The 19,077-nt window shown below is 39.4% G+C and overlaps 2 protein-coding genes across 4 annotated transcripts in view; both read right to left on the minus strand.

The window, feature by feature from the left end:
• Positions 1-19,077, minus strand: part of MPPE1 (metallophosphoesterase 1) — a 32,728-nt gene that overhangs the window by 10,039 nt on the left and 3,612 nt on the right. Inside the window, exons 1-2 of one of the 3 annotated variants that reach the window (XM_027651003.1) lie at positions 2,116-2,259; positions 1,068-1,256 (exon numbers count right to left, since the gene is read on the minus strand). The exons of 1 other annotated variant lie outside the window; for it this stretch is intronic. The gene's annotated coding sequence lies outside the window, so the exon portion shown is untranslated. Of the gene's footprint in view, positions 1-1,067; positions 1,257-2,115; positions 2,260-19,077 lie in introns of those variants that run through there. One more of the 3 variants, XM_027651005.1, reaches the window with a different exon arrangement.
• On the minus strand, positions 4,448-17,565 carry LOC113950714 (centrosomal protein of 290 kDa-like). Its single transcript, XM_027650822.1, has 7 exons — positions 17,344-17,565; positions 14,065-14,267; positions 11,795-11,875; positions 9,884-9,974; positions 8,645-8,831; positions 7,675-7,772; positions 4,448-4,930 (listed from the first exon to the last, which is right to left on the minus strand). The coding sequence occupies exons 1-7, from the start codon at positions 17,563-17,565 to the stop codon at positions 4,802-4,804; spliced, it is 1,011 nt and encodes a 336-aa protein (XP_027506623.1). The 3' UTR covers positions 4,448-4,801.

The following is a 19,077-nucleotide window of genomic DNA, read 5'->3' on the forward strand; positions in this document are numbered from 1 at the left end:
TTAGAACTATACAGTGAAAACACTGTGAGTAGGGGTCAAAGATAGGTAACAACACAGCTTAGCTTGAACGGCAGCAGCAAAAACAACAACAAAAAAATCCATATAGAATCATTTAGGTTCAAAAGAATTCTAAAACTGAGTCCAACCCTTAACCCAGCACAGTCAAGACCCTCACTAAACCATGTCCCTAGGTGCCACATCCACACATCCTTTAAATACCTCTAGGGATGGTGACTCAATCACTTCCCTGGGCAGCCTGTTCCAATACTGGACAACTCTTTCAGTGAAGAAATTTTTCCTGATGTCAAATCTAAACCTCCTCTAACCAGACATGAGGCTGTTTCCTCTTGTCCTATCACTTATTATTTGGTAGAAGAGACCAACATCTACCTGGCTACCACTTCCTTTCAGGTAGTTATAGAGGGCAATAAGGTCTCCCCTCAGCCTCCTTTTCTCCAGCCTAAACAACTCCTGGAGGGCACCTTCTGGCACAAGTACATAACATGACTACACCAAATTAATTCCATTAGCACTTCTAATATGTCTTGTTGTTACAGTCTTCAACAACAAAAAGCAATTTAGTATCCCAGAACAACTTTACAGGAGCTTTTCAGGAACACAGGCACAGATACACGGCTATCTCGCTAACAATGCTTTGTTTCTAACAAGAGGAAAACAAGAAAAAAAACTAAGCCTCAGAAACAGAAACTGCACTACAGCTATAGAGAAACGTGTGTAAATGAACCTAAATTGGTAAGGTAACTGTATTTACTGCTTTCTTGCACCTTGCATAGCTTGTAACCCAAGCAGGTAACTTTTGAAACTACAGTATTTTTTTTTCTGCCCTGTTAAAGGCTAATCCAAAACAAATGTCTTCACTCCAATAAGCCAGGAGCTTATTGTAACAGGGCTTATTGATTGTTTCACTTGTCTACAAGCGTTTAAAAGGAACTCATTATTCCTAGTGTAAGGAGGAAATGCCCCCTTTCACCATTCTCTTTCTTCTACAGTCCTTGACATAAACACACTTTTCCAGTGGAAGTGCCTACAGGAAACAAGTGTCCCACCTGAGAGAACAGAGATACAACCCTTATTTCCAGTAAAATCACTCGGTTTCCACGTGCAGCCTCTAGGGTCTCACTCTGAAGAGCACTGGGTGTCTGAAAACCCCACTCTTTAAAGGTAAACTGTGGCACAGTAAAAGGGACTCCAGGAGAACTATAAAGACGTTACTTCACATGCCCATGGACAAAATTCTAGAGAAAACCACAAAATCTTGTCACCCACCCAAGAATGGGACTGCAATTTTGCTTTCTGCAATAGAAAAATCCTAACATAGTACTAATGTACTAATGTACAGGATGTTAGCAATTACTGGACTCTACTCAGAGACTAGCAGCCCATGTGCATTCGAATTGACTAAATCTTGGTTAAAACTGTGAATATTCAGTGCCTTTGACTCTTAAGACCTGAAGTGTTAGGCACATTAGGACAAAATTACAGAGTCACACAAAATTGGATATTTCTAAAATTCTGGCCTCAGCTGTATATAGAATACAGAATAAAGTTAAATTGCTTAACTTTCCCATGCACTTGCCCGTTTGATTTATGTCTCATGGAAACTGAAAACTGACATATGGTTATTACATTATTTTTCCAACCAAAACCTCTGTTTGATAATAGCCACTTATTTTCAAACACGAGCTTCCCATATCAGCACTATTCAAGTACTTATTCGAGACAAAAAAATCATTAGACTGCATCATGAAATATTTCTAATATGCATTATCTAACATTAGCATGACTAATACTTAATTGCATGCAATTCAGTTCTATCTAAACGTGATTTAGCTGGAGAAAACCACCGGCCAGACAACACAATTCCACAATACAGTGGAACTACACATAAAGCCTGATTAACTTGTTTAACATTCATCTCATCTGCACTTTAACTAGCAATCAAAATCAAAAAGACCTTATCTGTACATCTCACACCAAGGCAAGATTAAAGCAGAAGTATCTGTTACCCGACACAGCAACAAGGACAAAAACCAGGTAAATTCTTAACTAAACACACAAATTTATATGGCTTTATCCTGCACAAACGGCACCTACCCCAGAATTTGGAAGTAGACTTTGGTAGTCCTAGACAGTCTCCTCTTCCAACAAAAACAGTACTAATCTGAACAGAAATTGCCAGTAAGTTGTTTGACTTGCATTAAGCACGCCCAAAAGAAAAAAAAAAAAAATCACATCTTCAAGAGCAAAATGATGCCATCAAATGCAAGGAAAAAAACCCCCTGCAATTAGTAGAAAATAAAAATATCTTCAAGGCAAAACTGCATTTTCAAAAGTCACAAGCAGCAACTGCCACAATCAAAGCCACAGAGCCGGTTATTTCCACATATGCTCCCTCTCCCATCATTTCTGCTGGTAATTGTTACTATTCTGGGAGTTGTGCCACATATGTGGAAGATGCCAGAGGTCTCCCATCTGCACCCTACATTTCCAGCGTTCCTGATAGTGAAAGAAAAAACAGAAAGGGAAAATTAAAAAAAAAAAAAATCATAGAAAGTCAGTGATGCAGAATGAGTTGAAAGGCAACTGCTACTACTGGTTGAGAGAAATCCTGCCCACCTCGCTCTGCCACCTGCCAGCCCATGAATGTGGCTGGGTGGCTCCACGCATCCCAGGGAACGTGGTTTACTTGGAAACCAAGCACACGCAGCAGGGATCTGAACCTCACATCCGGGGACCCAAGGAGCAGAGAGCCACAGCCTCTCACCCGTGACAGTGAGGCCAAAAGTGATGCTGTCAGGCTGCACACACACTGCAAGATGGAGCTGTGGTTCTGCCTGTCACTGCACAGTGCGTTGCTACTCCTCCCCCTTACATGGCTCATTGTTAAGATTAGACTAGAATCCGGTTTCCTAGAGCTTGAGGACCTTAGTTGTGAGAAAAGACTGAAGGATTTCTCACTGTTTCTCGTTCTAAATGTATGTGAGTGGCCTGATGCGAAAATGAGTTTTAAAAGTTTCAAAAGCTCATCACAAAGGTGATTAATACGGTATTTTCACCATATTAATTACTTTCAATTGTTTGGGCAGAGAACTTTATAATGAAAAATATTCTGATCTTCAGTAGCTGGCAAACAGTAAAATTCTGCTAGTCACAACAATTTTTTATGCAGTCAATGTATACATTCTTTCGGCAGCGGAGACCCTGAACTTTTCCTCATCGACATCTTTGAAGAATGATTCTGTGGGACATTTAAAAATCAGCCTGTGGACAAGGGCTATTACTGATTAATTTAACAACAGGACCAAAGTTTAAACATGTTAGAAGTATAACTTTATACCACAAAACTGTGGGGAAAAATGCTCCAGTGATTAGCACCGATTCCTTCTCCAGCATTCACGTCTATTTTGCTTATTAACAAGTTAGAAACATTTTTGCACTTATAATTCTTCCACTATACATGCTATTCTTCTTGTTTTCTTCCATCAAGTTTACTGCAAATGCAGACTTCTATCACACCTCTTTTCTTTCCCTTTTCCATCTCAGTTCAGAACATTATCCAGCTTTAATTTACAAGTAAGCCGAGAATAAAACAAGGGAACACAATGCTCTATAGCCAGAGCAGGAAGCAAGGAGTTACCTTCTCTGTCACTTAGTCAATATGTAACTCTGAACATATCATATGCTTTGAGGTAAATTTCTTTATTAATTTACAACTACATAAAACTGTCCTAACAAACCAAGTCGGATACAAGAATCTTCATTCTATTCCTAGTCCTACCCCTCATGAGTGTGCACATATTTTTATGAAGCTGAAAAAGCTGTATTAGGTTATAAGGAAGTTTAGTTTTTCTAGCCTTATGATAGTTTTCACTTAATTCTTCCATCGCAATGCCACAAAGCTACAGATTTCATAAAGCTTTCAGAAAAATACAGTTCTATAATGTAATTATGTTAAACTTCTGTGAAATGTAGTTACAAACAAGTTCAGGTTCAAAATCTCACAAGGTCCTGCAAGCTAACTTGCAACTGGGAGTTGTCTCTTTTCATGCCAAGCTCTGAAGCAACATGGTATTTTTGCCTTGTGAACTGTGACTCTCTGTACTCCACTCTCCTTTTTAGCTCTTCAAATACCAGAGCTCTTCAAGTACCTCACTCTTCAATCAAATAGGAGCTTCTGATGATTTCTTCTTTTGACGCTGCAAAACAACTTTCTGACCCATCCTTCCAAATACACACTTTCTTTCCAATTCTGAACCCTAAATCCTTCCTTCATCCACATATTTTAACTTATTATTGTGATTAAAGAAAAATTCCAAGGAGAGATTTAGCATTTTTCTTTTAAGAAACCTCTTTGCAATGATTTAATGATAAAATTAATTTTTGTCTGCATTAGCACATCCTTAGTGTTAAAATTCACAAAGACTGCCAAATCTACACATCTAATTTGATTTAGCTTACAGAAAAGGATAAATTGGGAAATTCAAAGATTTTGTCATATTCCCATAAACGCCCACAATCACTCCTACAATGAATGTATTTCATAAGTGTGAAAGAGAAGGCTTTGAAACTTAGTTGAAGTTATACAGACCACAGTTTATTTAAAAACCATATAAACAAAAAATCAAAGGCACAAAATACAAAAACATTTCAGAGAAGCTTGTTAGGATCATATTAATGAATCCAAAACATTATCAAAATGAGGTACCACTTAAGCCATGGTAGGTTTAAATGTTGCAGTGAGTATAAAAAAAAAAAAGTGGAAACTCAAATTAAGCAGTAGTTACAAATGTGCTGTAAAAGGAAGCCCATACATTACACTTATTTGTTTCAAGCACTTTTCATACTCATAGTTCAGTTTCATACATTCCTGTACAGCATGCTTTAGATCTTCTACCTCTTCAAAAAATTCCTAGGAAAATCAAAAAATATTCACCTTAAACTTTCTTTCAAAGACATTCTCAATACGAGCTAGTCAGCATTTCAGTTCCTCAAAAGTTCAAAGACATCCTCCATATTTTTATTAACATATGATTGCATTATGCAAACACAGCTATGGTGAAATACAGCAATTAACTATAACCACAGGTAACAATGTAAAACTCTGCACTGAACACACAATGCAAGCAGAATTCAAGTTATGTTAGAGCCTGGAGTACAGACTAATAATAGGAAAGACTAATTAAGAAAAAGGGAAAAAATGTTGACTTATCAGGCAGCTACAAAATGACAGTCCAGAATGACAAGGGAATAGTGTCACAGTCCTCTGTGCAAAAACACAACTACACCTCTCAAAATCAGACAGTAGCAGAGAGCACACCATTAGCTTCAAGAATCCAAAAGTTGCAAGGCTATGAATAGGGACAAATGAGCAAGGAGAGAGATGAGGAGAGTTTACTAAGGAACAAGAAGTTAGTATTTGAAGAAGACAACACTAAAGAGTTTAAGATGGAAAAATGGATACCATATTTAGATCTAGAAAGATGTAAAATCTTGTTAGACCTTAACTGCTTTGTAAATTGCTAGTACCTATTCAGAACTTCAAGTACAACTACATTGTGTTAATGAATGTCCTATTTCAGATTAGGATCTATTATTTCTCACTACAGTATGTTAAAAAGTTTGATTTTCATATTCAAAAGGATAAGATTTATGATGCATTAAACTTGACATAGCCTAAACCACTATCCAACAAGTTCAACTGGCTCAGATAAAAGCAAGTGACAACAAAGGAGGGAAAAAGAGCAATATGTAAGGCTACACAGAACATAAAGAGACAGGTCAATATGAAATCCACAGAAAAAAAGTTCTGTTGAACATGGAATCATAGAATGGTTTGGGTTGGAAGAGACAAAGATCACCTAGTTACAGTCCCCCTGCCATGGGCAGGACACGTTCCACTAGATCAGGTTGCTGAAGGCCCCCAGCCAACCCGGACTTGAACAGTTCCAGGGATAGAACATCTACAACTTCTCTGGGCAACCTGTTCCAGTGCCTCACCACCCTCACAGCAAAGAATTTCTTCCTAATATCTCATCTAAACACACCCTATTTCAGTTTAAAGCCACTGCCCCTTGTCCTGTCACTACGTGCCCTTGTGAAAAGTCCCTCTCCTGTTTTCTTGCAGGCCCCCTTTAGGTACTGGAAGGTGCTATGAGGTCTCCCCAGAGCCTTCTCTTATCCAGGCTTAACAACCCCAACTCTCTCAGTTTGTCTTCACAGGAGAGGTGCTCCAGCTTATTTAATGTCAGGCTGTGTGGTTTCACTTTCTCATATTGATCCTTTTGCAATTATACTATCCCAGAATGGATAACTGAGCACGTAGTTCTAGTTAGACTTAATTCAAATATGAGACAAACTCAGATTCATAGAAATAATCTTCATATATGGAACAATGTTTTGTTCAGCTCCTGTAACTCAAGTCTATTGAGAAATTCTGACTCTTTGTAAGTGAAGTCAGAAATTGCAGGGAAATATATGGACAGAAAGTGGAGTGCAATTACTGAAGTCTTCATTTCACCAACCTTGGAAACTCCTATCTACCAAAGTAACAATGTATCTACCTACATCCATCTGTATTTGACATTTTTCTCCTGCCTATTCTTCTTTTTTTAATTAACAGCTACATGCATCTTAAATAACATACGGTGATTTAAAACTACCTAAAAAAGGGTCACTGATAAAAAGTCATGACCTCAGATCTACATATTTCTCTTCTGGAAGATGAAACTTTTAGCCACAAGTTGTCCCTAACTCCCAAACATGGGGATCTAGAATTCACCCTGGCTCAGTGTTCTACCAGCTTCACACCCAATGAACTACCATCATCTTTTACTGCTACCCCTTAATGAAAGCTAGCTTAAAGTTATTTAGTTTGTGAGAAAGGACTGCAAGGTAAGAAAACAGATTCTAAAAAAAAAAAAAATCCAATACAAGACCTGAAAAATAAGCAAAAAACAGTTTAAACAAGTCTGCTGCTGAAAATAAAAATCTTATGTCAGCACATTAAACAGAGCCCTCTATAGTTAGATAAGATCTCTTCATCTTCTTACATTATTTCAACAATTACCAAATTTTTGCACTTTCACTTTCTACACCTATCAATCTACCACAGAAACTTCAAAGCCTCTGCCCTCCCCAAGCTTGGAGTTCTGTCAGAAGCATAAATTTGATATGTTTGAGTTCAGGAGAAAATAGCTTTCTTTTCACTGAAATCATGAAGCAATAAAAGTGATCAGTCAAAAACCTATTTTTATTCTCTCTGCAAGTACCTGTTGGAAGAAATTAAGACTGTACCAGTAGTTACAATTTTAATGTCAAAATGAGCAATGTCAAAACAAGCTGAGGCAAATAATCTTTCATAAAGGAATTCAAATAGCCCAAACATTAAAAAAATAAAAATTCCACAGGTATGGATTAAAACCAAAAATAAAGCCAAAACCATAAAATTAAAACTGCATTACTCCTCTTCCTTAGCCAAGCAGCACTGTAGGACATGGATGTTTCAAGGAGCCATTTATTTCCATCTCTCTCACTGATTTTTTACGTATTTGGCTTGATAACATCATATGTTCAGCCTAAAGATGTTTTGGTTCAGGCAGAAAAGTTAGTTTTTCAAAAATCACCTCCTGTTAAACTTGTCTTAAAATAAATTACCTTGTCTAATCCAGCTAATTCATTTTTTAGTGCTCTCTTTTCTGCAGACAACTTTCCATTTTCTTTCTTCAGCTTTTTAATCTCCTTCAACAATAGCTCTACATTCAAATAAAAAAATGTACACTTCAACCAATACAGTCAACCTCCCACTTATATGAATCATAGGACAGCTAAAGAGCTGCCTACCTTTTGTGATATTAGAAAATTAAAGTATCTTTTTCATAAAGTGATTTATTCTTAAGAACTGGCCCAGAACATACCCAAGTACTATGAAAGACAGCAGGATTTGCCAACTGGATAATCTGAATCTGCCAGATTCTTAGAATGGAGGACTATTTCACTTTAAAATCCACAAAACATACATCACATGCTTCAATTACCTTTTTCTGACTTACAAGAGGGTCACATTAGCTCTTGCTGACTGCACATTTCCTGAAAATTATGCCTACATTATAAGATCTCTTCCACCTCTTTTCTATGCTTTGATGTAGAACAGGATTGCACCTTAACTTGTGGATTTACTTGTGAGGAAGAACATGCTGAAATCAGTATTGCCTAGGTTTGTCCAACATTTCAGGGCTAAACCCTAAAATAACCTAAAAGGTTATTTTGTGTATCAGTGTCTGAAAACCAAAGAATGGTGCAGTAAACATTATTACTAAGAGATCTGCATACATACATCTTACCAGAATAAAGAATAAATAGCTCTAAATACAGCCACACACTCCTACCCGTGATTTTATCAACCTACCAATTCCAAAAAAACAGCACACATTTAAACACAAACAAATGCAAGGCTGAATCCTAGACTACGAGATGCCATTTTTACATAACAGGTTTTCAAAAATGAAAAGAACATTTTAGCTAATGCTGGTTAAAGTAAAAGAATGGCCTCTAGGTCAGAAATGAAATACATTCTCTCTGATGGGCATACTGAAAGGAACATCCTCAGAATTAATGGCACCATTACCTAAATATTTACTGCAACAGGATTCTTTCTCTTCAGAAATGTCCCTGTGAGAAGTTATTCCTCCCTCTGAGGTTCGACTTCTTTTTCCAGAAACAGCACTAGTTTTCCAAGAAACCTTTTTACATTCCAGTTGTTCAATTCTTTGCCTCTGCTCTTGAAGATTATGCTCTAGCTCATGAATTTTAATCTGTTGAGAAAAATTTTTTAAAATGCATAGAAAAAACACAGTTCAACTGAATACCACTGAAAACACATTCTGAATACAAACCTAGAGCTTTCATTTGCTGACTTAAAACTACATTCATCCAAAGGGTCTGAAAGAAGAAAAAAGAAAAAGCTTCACAGCAAGTGAAGCTTTGCATACATCAAGTTTTTTAAAAAAATCTGCGAGCACATGCTTGCAAGACAATCATGGAACCACAGAATGGTTTGGATGGGAAGGGACCTTAAAGACCATCTAGTTCCAACCCCCCTGCCATGGGCAGAGACCCCTTCCACTAGACCAGGGAGCTCAAAGCCCCATCCAAACTGGCCTTGAAAACACTTCGGGGGGGGGGCATCCACAACTTCTCTGTGCATATAAATGCACAGGGATACTAAACCTTCCCTCACAGCAAAGCATACCTTCATGGCAGCAATTCCCAACTTCTAAGAAAAAGTACATATCATCCAAATTATAATGAATACTAATTCACAAACAAATAAAGCACAAATGAGGAAATGAGACTGGTCAACTGCAATGCTTGATCAATAGCCCAAAGAGGCAATACCCACTTGAACCACTAGAACCACTCCTGGTCACACAATTCTACCTTCACTTCAGTTATGATGTTAGTCTCTTTGCACAGCAAGCCCACCAGTCTTGCAACCTCAAAGAAGACTATTTGCCTCCATTTGGTTTGCTGCTGCTAAAGTTCTGAAATAAATCAGCTCTTGACACACATAGAAGAATATCAGGGCAAGGCAGGTCAAAAGATGTACACACAATTGGAAGGACAGGTAGGGAGATGAGTAAAGAAAAAAGCAAGGAAAGGGGAGACAGCTTTCTGCTACCAGAGACAAAAGTTCATTTTCAAAGGGAACTACAGGCTACTCTCCATTATCTCAACGTCATGAGAAACAAAAATAAGTATAACAGGAAAAGCATGATCTCATTTCACAAATGCAAGAAACACTTTCCAGTCTCCCTAAAAGCTTACGTTTGGCTATTTGATACCACCTCCTACAAATTCTACTTACAGTGAGATTTTTAATTGCTTCACTTTGCTCCTTGTTTTTTTTGCTTTCTCTAACGTAACGTTTCTGTAGCTCATTATACATATGAAGCAGTCTAAAACAGAAGAAATGCATAAATTGCAGTAAAACACAAAAGCCAAAAAACATGCATCCCTTATGGCAAAGGTATTAGAGACACCTCACAGAGATCACCTGGGCTGTAGCTGCACTGCAGAAATATTTAAGATGGGCGTGAATGAAGTGAGACTGTCAACACAGAAAGAGAAAGCACCAGAAAATAACAATAAGCAAGTTAAAAGAATGGTCTGTATGGATGGCAAAGAATCCCTTTCACTCAGCCAGACTGAAGACCCTGTTTTGCCCAGCACACATGGCCACATTCTGATTAAAGCTCAGTGAAAATGACTCTTTGATGCAAGACCTATACACCAGCAACAGGAGGGTGGCAATGACTGCAGCGTCACATATATAATTCCTCTCCCTGTTAGCACAACAGGAATAGCACAAGGACACTCCTAAAGGATTTCAGAAACTAACTTCTTGCCACCAATGAAGAACCCATAATGAGGACACATGAGGCAGAGTCCCCAGCTCTCTGTGTTGCACAAAACATCTCATTGCTTCCAAGTGTGTAGCTGTGAGGATACCAGTGAGTGAAATCAATGAGAAAATGAGTGGGCAAAAATCAATGTAAAATAAACGGATTTGGGATGTTATCTTTCTCTTTGATATTATCTTGCATAGACTTCTGCTACACTAATTTCCTGCCATATTATATAGCATTCAGTTTCCATATATGAGGGCCAGAACATAACTGACTACATTTTTCCTATTTTTTTCTAGTAATTCATACTAAGTCATGACTGCGCACTACAAACAGGATGAGCTAGACTGTAGTACAGCACAGCTTTGTAAAACAACATACAAACAGATGCTAGAAAAAAAAGGTATGTCAGGTTAACTGCATCGTAATATAGCACTTGATTCAAAGACTAACTTGGACTTCTTCCCCATAAGCATCTAACTAGGTACTGAATTCCAGGCCAGAGCCAGTCACCCAGCCTTCCTATGTAGTTTGCAAAGAGAGTCTGGTACGCTGAAAAGGTATTTAACAAAACAAAAATACACCAAAAAAACCCCAAAACAAAACAAAACAAAATTTTAAAAGGGCATTCCAAAGACACCTAAAGGAAAGATTAAAAACAGGGTACTTGGCCAAAAAGCCATAGGGACTGCCTCAATCTGTGTAAGATCCACAGCCCATTTATGTAAGTGAACAAAAAGTAGCCTTAGAAGAGATGGAGCAGTTTGTTTTACAGTCAAGTCACAGAAGAATGGAACAATATTTTATGTCACTTTCCTAGTTATTAAAATGTTTCAATGTATATTTTATCAAATAAAAAATGTATCTTTTGCATCAGAAAAGCAGTTACAAGAGTTTCATTCTAGCATTAATTGGCAAACTACGAAAAGTAGTGGCTCAACTCTCAAATTAATTAGACTGAAGAGTAAAATCACTTCTCTGGCTTACTTTGAAAACAGTATCAGCCTATAAATTTTATATACACATAAAACTGAGCTATATAAAATGAGTTAAGAAAGCTGCCACAAAATAGAAGGTGGTTAAAAAAAATCTACAAAATCTTAAAAAAAAATCTACACACACATAAAGGAGCTTCCTGGCTCATTAAATTTTTCTCAATTAAAGATTTGAGAAAGAAATCCATTTTGTTCTTTCTTTAGTGCCATTTTCAAGTTTAATCTAAGGTTTTGTAAATCCTTTTAAAATGCAAAGGCTGAAAGCCATCTCACCTCCATAAGTTATAAATTTCACTGACATAACCACGAACAACATATTCTACCCCACAGAGAAGAATATTTACTACTGTGAAGAAGCAATTTCCAAGAACTCACCTGATACTGTCACACTCTAGAACAAAATCCTTGCTGTCTTCACCCTTACGCCATAAATGGGTTTCTGTTTGAACCTGAACACTTAATTGAAAGAAAAACAACAGCTTAATAAAATTAAATTTTACAATTCAATTGGATCAAACAAAACAACTGAAAAAAAGCCAAGTTACTTTTCAGTTTTACAGTAGAGGTTTCCACGCAGGATCATAAACACACCAAAATTTAAATTTTGACGATTTTTGCAGACCACTACTTAAATCCTGGCAGGACACTTTCCATAACACTGGCACTACAGTTTTCCAGGTCCAAAGGTCTCAGTTTCTAAATCTTTTAAATAGCATTGATGCAATTTAACTATCTTACTACTGTTTGGTGGAAAAATAAATGTAAAAGTCTTTGCAGTTAGACAGAGAGTACGTTGGCTAAGCACTAAGCAGGTGTATTACTTGTTGATATTAAAACTGGTTTTTTCACTACAATAATGAATTCTGTACAGGTTGCCCCAGACAGCCTTTGTTCCTTTACATGCCTCAAGCATCTTCTACCACCACCATCCTGGTCACAGATGGCCCCTCAAAATATGTGCACTAGATAAGGCCTAGTTCATCTGAAAACATGAAGGTAAAAGTCCTGAAATGTTGCACTTCTTTTGATGCAAAAAGAAACATTTGACACTTCTTACTCTCTGCTTGTGCCACAGTCATGCATTAACTGCTGCAGATGCAACTTTTCTTGGATCTGACCCAGATTCTTTTCTAGCTCCTTATTTTTTATATGTAGTCTTTTCACCTTCTTGACTAACTGTTCATTTTCATCACTGAGCTGAAAAGGAAGAGAATTTAAAAAAAATAAAAATCAAGAAACATTTTTAGATCAGGTATGTAGTAGGCTGATAACATTAAAATTCTCTCCCAAAAGCTTTACTACATTTATCTTAAACTAACTACATTTATCTTAAACTATACAAACATATAAAGGAAAACAGCAGGAAAAACAGTCGGCTTCAAATTTTATGAAAATTTGACTAAAACAAACCTTCTTTAACATGCATATTAAAGGTTTCTAATATATGTTCGTAACTCATTAAGGAATGTAGGGAACTGGCTTTGTATTTAAAATTAATCACAAAGGGACAAAAAATCGGAGTTTTCAGTTACAGTGCTAAACCATAAACATCAGCTCCACAACTAAGCTCATGTTTATGTTATTACCGGAGCCAAAGGACAGCCGCACTAGCAGAACTTCTTGTGTGCACAACTGCTGAACCTCGCCCAGCAGTATGCAGTCATATAGACAATATATACAGAAATATATATATTATATATAGCAATAACTAACATATAAATATATGTAAATATATAAATATATTAGTTATTGCTATATTATACGTAGTAATACATATTACTATATTACATATAGTAATAATCTTGCTTTACGGTGAACTTGCCACCGGCTGCCGCAAGAGAAGAGCCCCGAAGAAAAGACACAAGGACTCCCTGAAACAACAACTCAGCCTTGGCCATACTGATCAACAGAACTGGTCTACTCTGGCCTCCAATTGGGAGGCCTGGAGACACACCATCTATAACACTGCCGTTTCCTTTGAGAAAGCACACAGGATCAGTCTAGAGGAGAAAAGACAAAGCAGAAAGAACCGTGTCTTGCAGAATATACCACCTAAGGAGTCTTTCTACTGTGCCTTTTGCAATCGGATATGTCTATCTCGTATTGGCCTCATAAGCCACCAGCGTGCTTGTAGCAAACGTGGACAGAGCCTTCCTAAATCTTTGTTCGCGAAGCCTAGCCATGAATAGTAATATATAGTATATATAGCATATATTATTGCATAGGATATATAAAATACTATATAATTATATAGAATATTATATAATTGTATAGAATATATTATATAAGGCAATATATAACTATACTATAATACAGTTATATATGAATATATTTTACTTCTATATATACAGTGTATATTAATATAATACTATAGTACATATATATATATATATTGCGTGTGTGTGTGTGTATAGATATAGATGTAAACTATAACTCTATTGTCTTAACCCAGCGGGAATTAAGTAAAAGAGATGCTATGTGTCAGCAGAAGGAAGAGCAGAAGGCACCGAGACCCTGCGTTCTGCCCTAAGCCTGAGCTTTGCCCCCAGGGCAAACCTGGTCGCTCCCGAGCGCTCCCGGCGCCGTGCCCGGGACGGGACGGGGCTCTGGGGAGCCGGGGTGGCACTGCCGAGGGCCGCACTCACTTGGAGGCACCTGTGGACGGCGGGCAGGGCCATGGGAAGCACCGGGAAGGCAGAGACACCGAGCGGGAGCCGCCGGGATGGCCCGGCCGGATATGCTGCGAGCAGGGAACGTCATAGCCGAGCGACCGCCGCGGTTCCGGGGACACCCGGCGCCATCCCTCTTTCCCGGCGAATGGCGGCCACCCTCTGCCCCTGGAGCCGCCCTAGAAACACCGCAGTCTCTGCTTGTCGCTTTTAAATTGTCACTTTTAAATTGTCACCAAGTCTCACTCGGTGGGATTCCTGGGGTGTCCTGCGCAGGGCCAGGAGGTGGGTTCGGTGATCCTGAGGGTCCCTTCCAACTCAGCAGATTCAGTGATCCTGAGACTTTCTGTGACTAACAGGTACCGAGTGGGTGGGATTGAGAACGCTGCCGACCACGGACCTGCACGGATATATTTGTACACCAACACACACCAAGTGATGTATCTCTGCAAAAGCAGGTGCTGCATCTCCTGCCCCCAGCACAACAGGTACAGGCTGTTCCAGTAACATCCACCGAGGCAGGAGAAAAGGGCATGCCTGGTAATGCTGCTACCCAGCGAGGTGGGGGCTGTATCCTTGGTGTTTGTGGTACTTGCTATTGCTACTGTTTGCTGGGCTTTGCCTTTGGGTATAAATATCTAAAGGGAGGGCATGCCAAGAGGATGGAGCCAGGTTCCTCTTAGTGGTGCCAAGCAATAGGACAAGAGGCAACGGGCAGAAACTGGTGGAAGTTCCACCTGAAATTGAGGAAGAACTTCCTTACTGTGCAAGTGACCTCACACTGGAACAGATTACCCAGAGGGGTTGTGGAGTGTCCCTCACTGGAGATATTTAAGAACTGTCTGGACACAGTCCTGTGCCATGTGCTCTGGGATGACCATGTTTGAGCAGGGAGGTTGGACCAGACGACCCACTGTGGTCCCTTCCAACCTGACCCATTCTATGATTTGGTCTTTGTATTTTGCTGTTATTTTTGGCAGACAGGTTAGAGGGCATACAGGCAGAATGAAGGCATTCCACCCTCATGACAGACTGTACCTTACAGACACCATATCAACAGCAGACACTCACCAGCCATGAGAAGTTTACCCATTCCAGCAAGATTGACCCAAGGCAGTGACTACTGCCTGCTGGTCTCTCTAGCTTTTGCTATTGGCAGTTTAAAACCCTTCCTGTTCCTCTCTCATTTGCTAGGTCTCAGATCTAAGTCTTCATTTGTTCTCTGCATCTCCTGTCTTTGTACAAAATGTTGCCTCTCTTGTTTCTTAAAGCACATCACACGTTCCCATCTTTTTTGGTGTAAGATGTTGCCAGATGCCACCCACCCCTTCATCTTGACCATGTAGCCCACCTGACTGCAAAGCCTGGCAAATCTTTCAAAGACTCACAGATTCATAAAGATCATTTAGTCCCAACCCTCCTGCCATGGGCAGGGACACCTCCCACTAGACCAGGTTGCTGAAGGCCTTTTCCAGCCTGGCCTTGAACACTGCCAGGGTTGGGGCATCCACAGCTTCTCTGGGCAACCTGTTCCAGTGCCTCACCACCCTCACAGTCAAGAATTTCTTCCGTATATATAACATAAATTTCCCCTCTTTCAGTTTGTACCCATTACTCCTTGCCCTATCACTACAGCTCCTAACAAAGAGTCCCTCTCTGGCTTCCTATCTGTGGGCCCCCTTCACATACTGGAAGGTCGATGTGAGGTCTCCATGCAACCTTCTCTTCTCCGGGCTGAACAGCCCCAACTTTCTCAGCCTGTCATGCCAGGGAAGAGAAGTGGGGAGATGACAGCAGCTCAACACTGCCTACTTGTGAGTCTACGGTTTACCAAAAAGTGGCACAAGACAGGTCGCATTAGGCTGTGAGTGGAAACTGTAATCAGATTAAGGGAGGTGGCACACAGCTTTGGCTCCAGGGCACAACCCCAGCATCTCTCCTCCTCTACTCTCAACCCAGTCACTCATCTGTTCAACTTCTTGAACTTTGCACAGGGGTCACAGTGAAAGATAAAAGCCTTGTCTATATTCAGCTCAGCCTTCACTGTGCTGAGCTAAATGGACACAAGATCCAAGCTCTGAGGCTGTCAGCAACCCGAAAGTGCATGTGAGGGAAGGACGTGCCCATGGTGTTAACTGCTGCCAGGAATCCTATTTGTGAAGATTTCTGAGTTGGTTCCACAGTTGCAGAAGTAGCCACCCAACACTGCTAATTCTTGGGGCCCATGACAAGTCACCTTGTCCCCAAATAGCCTGGCATCAAAGTAGCTACTTCAGTCAGCAACTAACATTGAATGAATTAGCAACTTGCAGTTCATACTATGGAAACCAGGAGGTCACTTCTTGATACAGCTGGTACAGCTACTAGCCACAGTAGCAGTAAGAAAAAATAAAACTGGGTGGGATAGGACCAGCCAGCAATTGTAATGGTGCTGCAGAGAAAGGGAAGTCCCATTTTCAGATGGAGTAGTAATACCCTGAGATGCAATTACTCAGTTCTATTCTGGTTTATCCAGAACAAACAAGATCTCGGGTGAGGAGTCTATAAGACAGGAATAAAAGTTACGTACAGAAGAAAATACAGCATATTATATACAGAGGGGTTGAAATAAGAATCATTTTAACTGAGTTTATCTTTGGTTACTGTAGAGGACAGTAGTAATTTTTTCCCGTGTACTGCAGAGGAGAATGAGCAGAAATAAAGTTACTTTCCAACAGAGATTAGTTCAATTTGCTATCAAAGAAAAAAATACACATAGTTCTCCCTCACTAGGTATTTTAATAAACACATCAGAAAATGATCAGGCATTACTTTGAATACAGGAATACCTAATATGCACAGCATAGTGGCATACAGGAAGTACACAGACCATTTTAAAGTCCCTTTTTGGCTAACATTTCAATGATTCTATGTTACTAATTTAGAAGAAAATGCACTCTCGATATATAATAGTGATTCTGGTATTTTGCAAAACTTTGTAAATGACTACTTCAGTAATACTTTTTCCAGTGACAAAGGGAAGATGTTGTTTAAGGCGTGCACCAAAATCATTGATTTGTCAGAAAATGTATAAGCATGGGATTACCTAATGCAACCCTACTATAACTCCAAGTGTAGCCTTTTTTTGCCCACGGATTAAAAGTCAGTGTATCCTTTCAACCCTCAGAGAGACCTGCCATCCTGATCAGATATTCCAGGAATTAAAATTCTCCTGTGAAAATCTACAGCCTCTGTAGAAACTTACACAAATTTCACCTGCCCCAAATTAATCTCTTCTATTCCATCCAAAACAGCTGTGTCAGCAACGACTCTCAAGTCCCTGTCAGGCTGGAAGATGGCAAGGCTTATGTGGTTTTTCTGCCCAATATGTTCTTTGGCACAATCAGTGCTGCCAATCTCACAGGCAAATGCCAGATCAAAAATCACAGAACAACCTTGAGCAAAATGGCCAACATGGGAAAAAGGCCCTTTTCCCATCTTGTTTTGATCTTTGGTCACAGAGTAATAATCCCATTTGTGTTCAGGAGCCTTCCCTGAAACAGGGAGAAGCAGTCTGGCTTTCCCGGGCCTTGGCACAACCACGGAGGGCAGCTAAATATACAAGTTCAGAATTCAGTTCAGAACACGAACATTTCTTGCATATCATGAGGAAAAGCACCAAGACATGACTGGATTTAAGATGACTGTTTGCAGAACTGGAAAAAAAAAATTTCTCTTAATATGTGAGGAAATCAATGTTAACTTAAAGCTGACAAAACCAAACAGAGGTAACATTTACTAAACCAAATTAGGCTAACGAGGATCCCTGTAACAGCACACTGACAGAAGTTCTGTATCCCCCTCAGTGATAGAAACTTCAGATTATAACAGTAGATTGTTTTCAGTGGATAATGTTCAGTGTTTTCAGTGGATAATGTTCAAAAAACAATACTGGCATGCATGTGGCAGAGACAGTCTGCTGCTTGTCCCTTCAAGGCCAGGGAAAAATACCTTATTATTCTACACTCATGGACATGGTCTAGGAAAAAAAGTAACAGCTTAGGACTGCATTACCTTGTCCACAGAACTCCCTACAGAGAAGAAAAACATCTCTTATGTAGAATCAAAGGCACTTGCACATCAGGAAAGCTCTCTCAGCCATACCTCCGGGAAGGGAAAATTTCCCATCATGACAGAGCCAGTCTGAAAACTCCAGAAAACACTGAAGGATGCCATTTTACCAGTAGAGCTGTCTGTCAGACCTTGAAACAAAAAAAAAAATCTCAATTTCCACTTTAGCCAGCCCCTGGGATACATCTGAAGGTAGAGTCCTGCACTGCATGTTTGAGATTGTTGGTTAGTTTGTGGCAGGAGGGAAAACGTGGACAGTGTCTGAGCAGTTATCCCTGGGCCTCCTGGACATAGAGGAGAAATGGTCAGAATGACTCTGCATGGCAGAAAGGGAACACGTAAAACATCTAATACACACCATTTAGAACAGTGCATTAATCAAGCATTATGTCATACATGACTTGTTAGGGAGCTTTAGGAAAAACTGTGCCATTGTTAGGAATTTCTGATTGATGGAGCAGAAGTGGGATCAGCACAGCTCTTCTAGGGGGTAAAGAAGAGAAAGCATCTACTTACTATCTACCTTCCCTTCTTGTAGGCAAAATAAAAATCTGGGCTAAGCATCCTCTTTTATCAGCTATAAAATCTCTCACTGCAACATTAAGATTGCACTAAACTATAACATCATAACAGTTTACACAAACAAAAAGCTTCTCATCTGGTTTACCTTTTAAAGGCAGGCTCAAACTATATGCTTTGTGAGATTCCTGATAAAACCTCCAGGGAAAAGGGCTAGAGACAGTAAACAACAATTTTATATGACTAATCCAATATAATCCTATGCTGGGTAAAAAAGCCATCTGCATGGATTCCTACTGAAGTGCTTTAATAACAGCGCAGCAAGCCTCTGGCTGTCATGCTGAGGAAACGCTCTTTCGC

Source organism: Corapipo altera, unplaced genomic scaffold, assembly GCF_003945725.1.
Source record: "Corapipo altera isolate COAL_440 unplaced genomic scaffold, ASM394572v1 24, whole genome shotgun sequence".
Lineage (NCBI taxonomy): Eukaryota > Metazoa > Chordata > Aves > Passeriformes > Pipridae > Corapipo > Corapipo altera.